Below are 12,108 nucleotides of genomic sequence, written 5' to 3'. Positions count from 1 at the left end.
AATGAAGGTGCTTTTACCACTGAAAGCACTTTCCCTCAGTCATTAATAATGTCTGTAGTATCTTTTCTAACTAGGGCATCTGTTTACATAAAAAATGCAGTCAAGCATATTCCACTTAAAAACCAAAGCAATTTTTTTGATGTTTTACATATACTGAGCACAGAAATAACTCTAAGCTATTCCATACCTAAGATGTACAACTACCTTAATCACAGTGAAAATCAGGTATTCAAACAAGGAAGTCATGCACTCCATCTACCAAGGCACCTTTACTGAAGACTGACAATGTTGATCTAAAATGGCTGAAGAATCCTCTGTTAGAACACTATCTTAGCAAGATGTTTGTCATTAAAATCAGGGTCACAGTTATAAAAGGCAGTAGGTTAAAGCAGATGCATACATCTGGATTTTTAGAACTTTACTCCCCTGATTAGAAAAAATGAATACGTATAAAATACTGTGATTCACTTACCATGGACTTGGTGAAGGGTCGAGCCAAGGTAAACAGCAGGGTATACACCCACCAGTTACGATGAATGGAGGAGTAAATCATATTTCCAGGATGGACTGAATTAGACGTCACCCCATGGGGAGAAAGGCGTCGGTTCAGCTCATTGGAGAACAGTATATTGCAAAGCTTGGAACGATTGTAGGCCAACATAGCCCAATACTCCTTCTTAGATGGAGAAAGCAGGCTGAAATCAAGTTTTCCAGAGTAGTCTTTAATTTCTGTAAATCTAAGAAACAGTAAATATGCCTTAGATATCCCAGAGTTAATTTTGGTCTCATTAAGAACACCATAAAATGAAGACAACAGAGTAGAACTTGGCCAGATACAACATAAAACAACAGCTCATTTAGCAGTTAAAACAACTGGAAATTGTCTGAGACCCAGGGAACAGTATCATATAATATGGCAAAAAGATACTGAATAATTAGCAAAACCAAATTATTAAAAAACTGAAATAACAAAAGGCTTTCATGATTTAAAGTCATGATATGTAACGTATGAATCATTTTATTTTAAATCCAAAGAAAAGATTTTGCCTTAGATCCATGAAAGCACAATCAACTTAGAGGAAATAATGTAGGATAAAATAACTGCATTAGGAGCACAGAAACCCAGCATCCTTTCATTTCCCTTTCTTCCCTTCCCCTGATTATTTCATCCAGTGTTCACATACTGCACACTTTCATTTAAGTGTTCATGTAGCTATGGATGAGTCTCACTGCCTCTTAGCCTCTTTTTTAGATTAAAAATTGATGAATATAAAGGGGTTATAACCTTGGTAACTTGCCATCAATAGTCTTATATGTTTAAAAGATAAATGTAAACAAAGCCAAAATGAGTTCTGGCAGAGTATAATGTTTTTAAGTATACCCATGGCATGGCTGAACACAAATCAAAGTAACTAGTTGATGTTTTTTAATTGGGTCTGACAGAGTCATTAAACACCAGCTGTTTGTTTCTTTCCCTTTTTTTTTTTTTGTTTTTAATAACAAAGTAGTGAATGTTCTAAAGACATTTTGATGAAGAAAATAAAGTTTCCATATAGCATTTTTCTTCCAAATTTTTCTAATTTGATTTATCAATTTACTGGTATATCTCGGTATTTGAAAATAATACTACATTTAGTTACAGATCTATGTTTTATTCAGAAGAGCTACTAAAAATAAAATGGATTTAGCAAGCTCTTTTTAATACTCACAGTTTTCAGAATCAGCTGGGGAGAACAGGGATAAACATAATTATAGTACACACTAGAAAAATGTTTTAAAATATCTTTACTAATTTTGCATCTTGTGCCCAGAAATGAAGAGATCAGCTGGAATTTCTACAATCATTCTGTGAGCAGAATTATAATACACTCAGAGAAAAGCAACTATGGTATTCAAACTCAAGAGGAATCCAGGATGTTCTGTATCTTGCAGAATTAGCCCTTCAATTTCAACAACAAAACTTCTCTTTCATAATTTTCAGTTAGATAAAATACATTTCTGAAATTAACAGTACTGTTCTGGGAGGAATTAACTATATTCATTCCTCATGTAATCATTCATAACATCAAAAATAATCTATAAATAAAATACTGTATAATGGAAACACGATGACATATTTTGAGTCCAGCCCTGCAAGTGTGCTTATGTGAGTCAATCTTACTTATGTTGGCAATCTCATTGAATCCAGTAGGATAAGGGCTGTACAATCAAATTAACAACACAGAAATAAATACAGAAGGAAACTCAACTTATTTATTATTCTGATTTTAATATCATGTGCTTAAAGTACCCAAAAGCTTAATTTAAACAGAATCCATTTGTGCTGAATCTAGAGAAGTAACTAGAAATGAATGAAGAACCAGAGAGGCAAATAAATATTTTGCCTTGGAGCAGCCTAGTATAATATTTTCTCCAAACAGGGGACTTTATTTTTCCCCTAACAGTGGGTCCTGACTCCAGTGAAAAGATCCAGCCAAGGTTTATGGAAGTAATTAGATACCAACACTTCTGTTTTACAACATAGTTTAAGGCTCAGAGTTCTCAAGTAGGTCAGAAAGTACTACTACCCAATAATACCTAATGTCTAAACTAAATCCTTACATCAACTTCTTGCTATTAAACAGATTTGGGGGAAAAAGGCACAGTTATTTACAATGATCAGTTTTAGTGTTAAGATAAGCCATAATGCATCAATTGGATCCCTTAGAAAAAGGGAAATTTACTAGCTGCATTTTCTATTTTATTCAAACATAGGCTGTAATTATTTTTTGATAGGCTTCTATAAACCTTGGCTGATCTTACTGAGTTAGAAATGAGCACTTTAAAAGTATTTGAAAACACAGACAGAGATGTCCAGAGATGCGTGGTCTAGTTACAGACAGCACTTAATACAGTGAAAAACAAAGATGTCATTTAAAATATTATCAGAGATAGAAACTTACAAAGGGGAACAAGCAGCTGACAATTCAACATAATCTTCCATTAAATAACAGCTCATTTATACATATCCCATTGTGCCCTCCACATCTGGCAAGTGATTGGAATTGGCAGATTTATTTCTAGAGCTATCTCGCCTGCCCTGCAGTAGCCTCCCTCACTCCTCACAGGACTCTGCTACTTGCTTTCACAAACCTGGTGTGATTTGCAAAGATAAGGATGTCCAGATTTTGTTACCACCTAATTACTAGACATTTCATGTCTTTTAACACTGGGGAGGATTATTACTGGCATTTTCTATTGCTTCCTTTCATTTCAGCCATCATAAATTTAAAATGGTAAAAGTAAATCTATCTGCAGTGTGTCATTTATACCATAAGCCCCTGTGTTTGGAAGTGATAAAGGTTTCAGCCCGACCCTTGGCTGGTCTCTCTCTGCCAGGTCCCTGGGGTTACATTTTATGGAAACATGATTAAAAAAATAAGCTTCATTCTGGGTCACTAAAACATTTCAGAAATATGAAGGCAGGGGAAAAAAAAATAAAAAGGCACTTACACATTCTTCCTTTTGCTTTGCTAGAGCTGTTACACATGACCAAAAGTGAAATAGAAATCAACAGTAATGTTTAAAGCTGGACATTATAGGTTTAATCCTGCAGACCCTGAACTAAATTGGAAGGCAGTTAAGTGTTTTGTGCCCACTAAAATTCAGAATTGGGGCATGCATTTTGCACAGGGAACTTTATTTAAATCAAATCCATCTTTTCAGTTATTAACACAAACATCTCAAGCACGTCTGCAATAAGGCAAACCTCATCAACATGTTTTGTGCCAACTGCACTTCTCCTGGCAGTAGGAAAGACGAGCATCTAACATTTTAATTAAAAAATTTCACCAAAAGAGGCATGGCCAGATTTCTAATACGTATTAACTACACTTCCCATTTTACAATTATACAGCTAATGTCTGCATTGAATTCCCTAATTTCTCATTATAAAACAATTGGATTTCATCTAGCAGTTTTTAATTGCATTGTTTCTCCTGCTAAAATAACTGCACATTCTTCTTGGTAAGATGTTGAAGTTGTTGAATGACAAATCAATATAGGTCATGCCATTCAGATTTGATCAATTATTATTCCATCTCCTTGCAAAATCAATGAGTGGTCTGAAATGCGGCGAAAATCTGCATTCATACAAAGAATGATCAAAAAATATCTACATACTCTTATAAAACTAGAACACACTTTATCCAGTGACAGAGCCAAATCCAGTAACATCCAGAGGCATTAGTAATGCTTCTATTTTTAAAAAGATTATTCAAAAGCAAACGCTTTACAAGAGGAAGGCCTTTCATTTCCAAAAACTTTTGCAGTTCTGCTGTAACCATTCTGTGCTCTGAGGATTAAATGTTTCTGCTAAATCAAAGGTAGCTTTCACCAACCTGTGTGATTCGGAGGACACCACCACCACCCTAGCAGGAGATGACCGGCGTAAAACGTCTTCCAGAAGCTGGACGAGATGGAAGTGTCCCAAGTGGTTCACCTGAAAGGTGGACTCCAGCTCATCCTCCGTCAAGACCCAGGGAACACCAAACACGGCAGCGTTGCAGATCAGGATGTGGAGAGGCCTGGGTAACCAGAAGCATTGGAGAGAAGTGAGTCAGGAAATGGAAAGCTCAATGAAAGACACGTAATCACACTCTCATGTGAGCTGTCCAGCCATGCCTCAGTGCAGGCATGAGGGCTCTCTGTCAGCAGGCACATCCAGTTGTGTGGCAGCCCCATTGCAGGGCACAGCGGAGCCCACAGCAATGCTGGTGGCACCTCGAGGAAAGCAGAATTGTTTAGGAAAAGACAAAAGGCCACACAGCAGAGCAGGGCAAGGGGAGAAAGTGTGAAAGAGCAGCATGAGCAGCATGGTGGGAGAAGGAAAAGAAGAGAGCTGGCATTGCAGGCACGGGCACCCAATGCTGCAGTGAGGAGAAGTGTGAAGAGGAAGAGGCAGCAGAGAGAAGCTGCTGTGTGCTGTGTGTAGATGTGACCACCACTCCTCATCCTCCTGCCCTGCTCAGGGAGGGGCAAGTAGAGGAGCTGGGATGACGAGGTGAATCTGAGACTGGGGAAAGGGCAGAGAAGAGAGAAGAACGTGTTGCTTTAACTTTTGTTTCTCACTGTCTGAATCTACTTTAATTAGCCCACCACAACATATCCTCTCAAGACACCTACCAGAGCAAGATCATAGGGGTTTTCCCCTTCCCTTAAAAATACCAAGTAGAATGGTAATACTTCACACCTCAAGAACCAACAGGACTATAGCAAACTCCATATGTCCTGGACATTCACAACAATAGTGATTAGCGGATGGCTTGCTGATATGCACAGGTAAGTCACCAGAAATAGCTAACATTAACACTGCTCTCCCAACTGCTATCCAGCAAATAGGCTCCTTCGGGAGCATTTAAAAAAGAAACTCTTCCTAGGGGAGAAGCAACTCCTGTCTCTTTTTTATGTGGGGCAAACATCTGTACAACCGGTAGGGGGAAAATGATTAAAAGATAAAGACACAATGCAACAACACATATGCCCATGTTTTATACTTCTGCAGCTTGTGAAGTAAGCTGTTAAAAAAATACAAGTTGATAAAGCCTGAGCTGGAAAATAGCAACATCCTCTAGAAGTTGTAATCTTTGGTGAAAAAAACTGCACACAATACACAGGAGACAGAATCCTTCCTCGCTAGCCCAGTTTAAATAAGAAATGTTACAATGAAGGAACTTGAAGTGAAACATTCCTAATTTGCTTTGCAAAGGGTAAAATTCTACGAAACTAAGCTAAAAAAGAACCTAGACTGTCACATACCTCTCTCACTCAAAAATCAGGTCTAGAAAAGTTCAAATTCCTTGATGTCTCTACTGTAATCTCAGGATGCGACACACCTTGAAGTCTTCCCAATCTCCAAAACAAGATCAAGGACAAACATCCTTTCTGTCCTTTCTTGTCTTTTTTTGAAATCCTTATGAAACACGAGACTCTGGTTCTTGGACCTCAGATGGATTTGCATTTGCTAGATTGTTCCATCTCTGGGGAAACCTTGGCACCGACAGTGTATTCGTGTCCTTGACTCAGTCTGACACACACACCTCAGCAAGCGTACCTGAGCTGTAAAGCTCAGACTTGAGAGCCTGCATCTGGCATCCCTGGCCATAATATAATTAAATAGAAAGGTCACACAAAATAATGATGGCCAAACACCTTTCCTTCCTTCATTAATAGTGCACTGGAACATGTGATGTCCTAACACCACAATATTAACATATTTCTTTGTCTAGCCAATTCCAGACTATTAAATCTTTACTGCAACTGAGCAAATCCCATGATACAAAATCAACCACCCAAAAAAACCTCTAATTGTGAAGATAATAAATTAAGCACAACTAGGAAGAATAGCTGCTTGCCCTCTGTTCTTTTCAAATACTTCCTTGCAGCCCTACACACAAAAGATGACAGGAGACCCAGAGTCAGTTCTTTTTCCTATATGGTTGAAGGACACATATACTGCAACTCTGAGCATCTGTGAAAGGAATTCTGGAAAAGAATGTGAAACATGAATCCCCAGGTTGTCAAACAAACCTAAGTAATTAGATTCCTTCAGGCATGTTTGAAAACCCCAGATTTTGATAGCCCAGCTTTCAAAAAGACATTTCTGAAGGAATAAAATGTACCTTTTCAGCTGCATAAGCATCAACATAAACAGTAGGCTGTATTTCCTTATTAAAATAAATTTCAACTTCAAGCCTGCTGGGAAGTTACCAATGTAGTCTGCTTTAATACAAAGTTAACAACCTAATATCTGTACGTGTGCCAACTTGGAAAATCTGAACAAAAAGCTTCAGAAGTAGTATGAAACATCTGTGTACTTTGGGAAGCTCATTTTCTGAAGTGTTGAATTTCTGATTTGTCTTTTGGTCAGTAACACTTATACACATAATACCTTTACATACATACTACACCCACAAGAGAAACTGCAGACAAAGAGGAACTGTCCTTTTACAGGCAAGGTTCTCTCATGTGCACGTGTGGAAACTTTGGATGATTCATCATCTCTTCTGAAAGTTTATGAAAAACTCCAGCAATAATTAATTTACAGATTTGTAGATCTGATGGGAAAAAGGAACAAGCTTCTTCAACACAGATGCAATTTTTAGTATAAGAGCCTCCTGTATTAGGACTGAAATTCATGAATACAGCAGTAATGCAAAAATGCCATCACCATTCCCGGCAAAAACAAATATAGCACGTTCTAAAAGACCTTAATTCTATTTGATAGTTGTCGTATATACTGTGAAGAAACAGACCGCAATAAGACAGAAAGAACTCAGATATGAACCAAAACTATATTCCACCTATCCGAATTGCAGTATCCTTCATTAATTCTAATTACACAATAACTACCAGAGGCAAAATATGCACTCTGTACCTAAATCTGTCAGCTCAAGTAATTAAAAAACAATTCTAGAATTATAAAACTATAAAATGTAGTCACTTTTAAATTGTCAGGGCATTTAATTGGGTTTTATAAAAGAAAATTATGCTTCAGCCCTTTTCATGAGATTTGTATTTTTCAAACAACATTTTGTTCTAATTCTTTTTTAAGTTAAAGTAATTAAAATCAGAAGACCATAAAGTTAATAGTATTTACAATACTCTATTAGAAAAATCTCTGAAGAAATATAGAGACATTTTGAACTAATACCATATTGAAAAGGTAATATCAGATTCCCTTTTAGAATTTGTTTATTTTAATTAGCATTAGTAGTTTTAAATGGTTAAAAACTGATTTCTCTAGAAAATACCAGAGAAAACAAACCTAAAGCATTGTAATGATAGATACTGCTGTTGTGCTTCACTTCAGCTCAGAAAGAACCACCTCTCAGATTTGGATCTGTGTCCATTAAGCTATTGGTGTCTTTCGGCAGACTGCTTACAAAGGGCCAATCACTGAAAATTGTCATCTAAGTTTTTGTGACCTGGACATTTACACACCAGGAAATTAAGAAGATTACCTACGTAACAGCCACCATATCATTATGAATTTCAGCCACAGATGACAGATTCTAATCTCAGTGGTGCAGAGCTCTGTATCACTGAATGTATCATTATGCAGGAATGAAATTTTTAAGATACATGACAATTCACACCACACATCTGGCACTACAGCTTTGCTTTATGACAGGAGTATTTTTAAGTGATAGCAGAGCTATGACCTTGATTTCACAAGTTCATTAAAAACACTGCTGCGATCTGCATCAGTCTTCCTCCTGAGCCCAAGGAAGAAAGAAATCCCGCCTTGGTTTAAAATAGTTTGTATTTCTACATCAAAGGCACAGCTAAGGCCAACAAAAAATGTCAGCAGCAAAGGAGAATTTTCATTAGAGTTTACTCTAAACCAAGCTGCTCCCTCTAACCGTGACACCTATTTGATATTTCTGTAAACACTGTATAGTTAAAACCTTGCAGTGTGCTTTGAATATTTACCCCTATGCCTCCTTAAAATGCCTTCAGTCAGTGACTTACATCGCACCAAGTGAGCTAACATGGTCTACCATTACAATTTAAGTATGCACTGGGACCTGAACATGAGCTGCTCCCTCATAGCACGTAGTCACCGTTTCTTATCCTTCACAGCATGAGACTCAGAAACACACTGCTTTAACTGCAAGCTGTACAGCACTTCTAGAAAAATCTCACCATCCTGGTAACTGCAGTTACAATTTACTGGAAATAAAAAGCATGTAGAATTAACAAGGACATTCTTAATTGTGAATATCCAGCTGATAACCATTTAACATCTTGTGCATTTCACAAGTCTGTGATACGTTACTAACCCTTGCACTGGGCAAGTCATTCACATCTCATATGCTGTGCTCAATTCACCATCAGAAGCAACAAAGCAATCCAGCTGTTCTGCACTATTTGAAAATACAGTCAGGGAATACATTAGAGAGGTACAGAAATTAAGTTGTTGCTATGAATCAGTTAGTTATGAAATTTAATAATCAATTTGTTAGCACCTGATGTAAAACTATGATCTGTCAGCAGCCTCCCAAGCTGGCTGTGTGCAGCAGTAGATATTTCCAAGGGAATTAATTACTGATGATTTGCAAAGGTAAGAATAATATTTTTCAACAAATGTAGCCTGTGCACTAGGAGGTTAAACAAGCACCGCCAAAATGTCAACAGAGTTCTTGGCTTTGGTGTTCTCCCATTTCAAGCGTAATGAAATAGTTAACCAGAAATTATGCAAAGGGAATACTTTCAAATCTTCCCATGAAGCAGAATGTCACACCATCTGGGGCACTTCTCAAGTGATTTGAAAAGTTCACACTGTTTGGAATTACACAGAAATTCAACAGAAAAGGCCTTGCCATATCCCCAAAGTCCCATAAGCAACTGTAGGCCTATGTCACGGCCAGCAAAGGCGGCAGAGTTGTGACTGCTCTTCCACAAAGAAGCAAAGTCACAGCCCACCGAACTTTTACATCCCATAACATCACCCAAGTTGCTTTCTCTGTAAGATAGAAAATGGTACTTCCTTCTCTGAGGGAATGGCTACTTTCACAAAGGTAATAACCAACATGCAGGCTAGCCTAATGGCCCTTCAGAAAAAGGGTAAGTAAGTTAAACACCCCTCTCCAAAAACCCCTTTCAGTTTTACAAGCAGCACTGATGGGAAGCTCAGCAACAAGAAAATCACTAAGAGTCAGAAAGCAGCAAGAAATCTCAGAACCATTTATAATCTAACAATGACCAAAAATATTTACTTGTATGATGAAAACAAAAGAGCACTGCTTAACTTAACCAATTTTGAAAACAAATACTTAATTTCAAACTTCCCTTTTTCTAAAAATATTGACTGAAAAGTCAGCAAAAAGAGCCTCTTTGCCATCTGTCAGCTGACAGAATTGTGGATCCTTGTCAGAGAGGCTTCATTTTAAGGCAAGCCACTAACACAGGACTTAGAGCCCTGATGGATGACCTCCTGCTAGAAGCAAGGAAAATTCTCTGAAATTGATCCTACTGGATTTCTACGCAGGATTTGTCACTGTTGATCAGCAAATACTTCTGCCCCACTTCAAATAAATTAATGGGAGTGTGCACTCAAACTGTTCGGCTTCTTCCTTCGTACCAAATACATGCGAATTATTATAAGCAGCTGCCCTTATGTCTTCATAATATATTGTCTGTATACTGCTGTATAGGTCAAAAAGCTCTCAATCATTACTCATAACCGCTATAAAATCTTCAGTATACAAGTTCATAGAAGTTTGGAAAAGGAATAGAGGTGTCAACAGATTTAGAAATAAACAGAAAACATCCATTAGTCCTGGTTTTCACTGTATTATCTTTTCTTACACATACAGGGAAGGTGAAAAAAAAACCCAAACCAAACCAAACCCAACCAAGAAAACCCCACATCATGTTACACCTCCAGAAATTAGTAAGTCATCTTCCTTTGTAGAAAAATTCTGTCATTTTACCTGTAGGGGAACAGAAGAGTTTTAAGGGCCTATTTTTCTTCTTAGTGGGTAACAGAAGCAATTTCAAATATTGTGAAAATTTTAAAGTTGAACTTCCACAGAGAAGTTCAGACCCAATATTAAACAAACACTTAAACATTTAACATTAACACTTTCAAAATTTGTAATCTTGACCTCTAACTGGCCTTAGTAAAACCTGCATTGCTCAAAGCACCTTCCCTCACAAATGATCCAAGCTGGGATTTCTCCTTCCACTCCTGTATGAGTTTCACAAAGACAACACACAAAGTAAGAAAAGCAGAGATGAGGTTTAATTTCCTGACATGATCTGTCTCCCACACTCGGCTAATTTATACACCGCAGTTATCACAGAATCACAGAATAGTTAGGTTTGGAAAGGACCTTAACATCATCTAGTTGCAACCCCTCTGCAATGGGCAGGGACGCCTCACCCTAGACCATGTCACCCAAACTCTGCCCAACCTGGCTCAAATGGTATATGATGCTAGAAATCTGAGAAATTAGAAACTTTTTAACCTACATTTTCTTACTTAGTATCACTACATCAGTAAATCACTTTATTTTGATAACAAGTTATTAACAACAGGTGTCAGTGCTGCTCTTCCCTCACCTGAGTGCCTCCTCAGGACCACATTTCAAACCAAAATCCACCTAAGAAACAGTATTTTCTTTTATAAGCGTTGCATCTTTGCTAGTTCTGTATCTCTAGGGACTCGAAGTACGTCCACACATATGGATTTCAAAAGTCCTAGGGCCAGCTAGGGGTAGAAAAGTCCAGGACAGGACTCTGCAACTAAATTTCTGTATCTGTCCACCCTTTCAGCATATCCTGTCTTCATCTGCTTCCTTTTCTCAAGCCCTGGCACAATAAGAGGAGCACTTTGTTCCATTCCTTGCCATACCTTGCAAAGATACTTGTTTTGTTTTAAATCTCCCTGATGCTTAGGAGACAGCAGCAATGAAAATATCCAGAATCTGTTAATTTTCATTCAGCAGCACACCTAAGGACATTTGGTACCTCCAAGTAGACACATACATCTTTTTCAGAATCCCAATAGCAAATCATTATTTACATGTATACACAAGCAGCTACAAACAAGCATAAGCCAGCTGTAAAGGAACATCCATTTTTGCAATAACTATGGAATGATTTGTTGCTTCTCCACATACCTCTAAATGTACAAATTTCATTTGTAGACAGTAAGTACTTAGAAAAAAGAAAGCTACAACTCACAAAGAAGGTCAATTACTACTTTTATTACATATTCGTGATATTCCCCATTGAAAATACTTAACTCCTCGGAAAATGTTTTTGGGACCACGGTTGATCATTCAAACAATAAAACACTTCATGCATTCTGAACATTTCACTTGCCAATGACAACTCCTTCCTCTGTTTTGCCTAGAGATATATAGGGTGGTAATAGAGTTCAGAAAGCCCCTAGCAGCTGTATGTTGCCATTCAGACCTGAAAGTTTCCATGTTGTGATGAAAATTAATGTACTTTGACATCCTCAGGGATTTTTGGTGCCTTGGGAACATTTAATGAGGAAATACAACCTTTTCAGACTACAACACAATTTTTTGGATTCCAAGATTAAGACACATATGG

At 37.6% G+C, this 12,108-nt stretch overlaps 1 protein-coding gene across 1 annotated transcript in view; it reads right to left on the bottom strand.

The window, feature by feature from the left end:
* Positions 1-472: 472 nt before the first annotated feature.
* WWOX (WW domain containing oxidoreductase) overlaps positions 473-12,108 on the bottom strand; it is a gene marked incomplete at both ends in the record, with an annotated part of 129,221 nt that continues 117,585 nt past the window's right edge. Inside the window, 2 exons of the mRNA XM_010013390.1 lie at positions 473-737; positions 4,380-4,565. Coding sequence (XP_010011692.1) covers positions 473-737; positions 4,380-4,565 — 451 coding nt within the window. The remainder of the gene's footprint in view (positions 738-4,379; positions 4,566-12,108) is intronic.

Source organism: Nestor notabilis, unplaced genomic scaffold (genome assembly GCF_000696875.1).
Source record: "Nestor notabilis isolate BGI_N333 unplaced genomic scaffold, ASM69687v1 scaffold12714, whole genome shotgun sequence".
In the NCBI taxonomy this organism is placed as follows: Eukaryota; Metazoa; Chordata; class Aves; order Psittaciformes; family Psittacidae; genus Nestor; species Nestor notabilis.
This window is presented reverse-complemented; position numbering and strand designations above follow the sequence as displayed.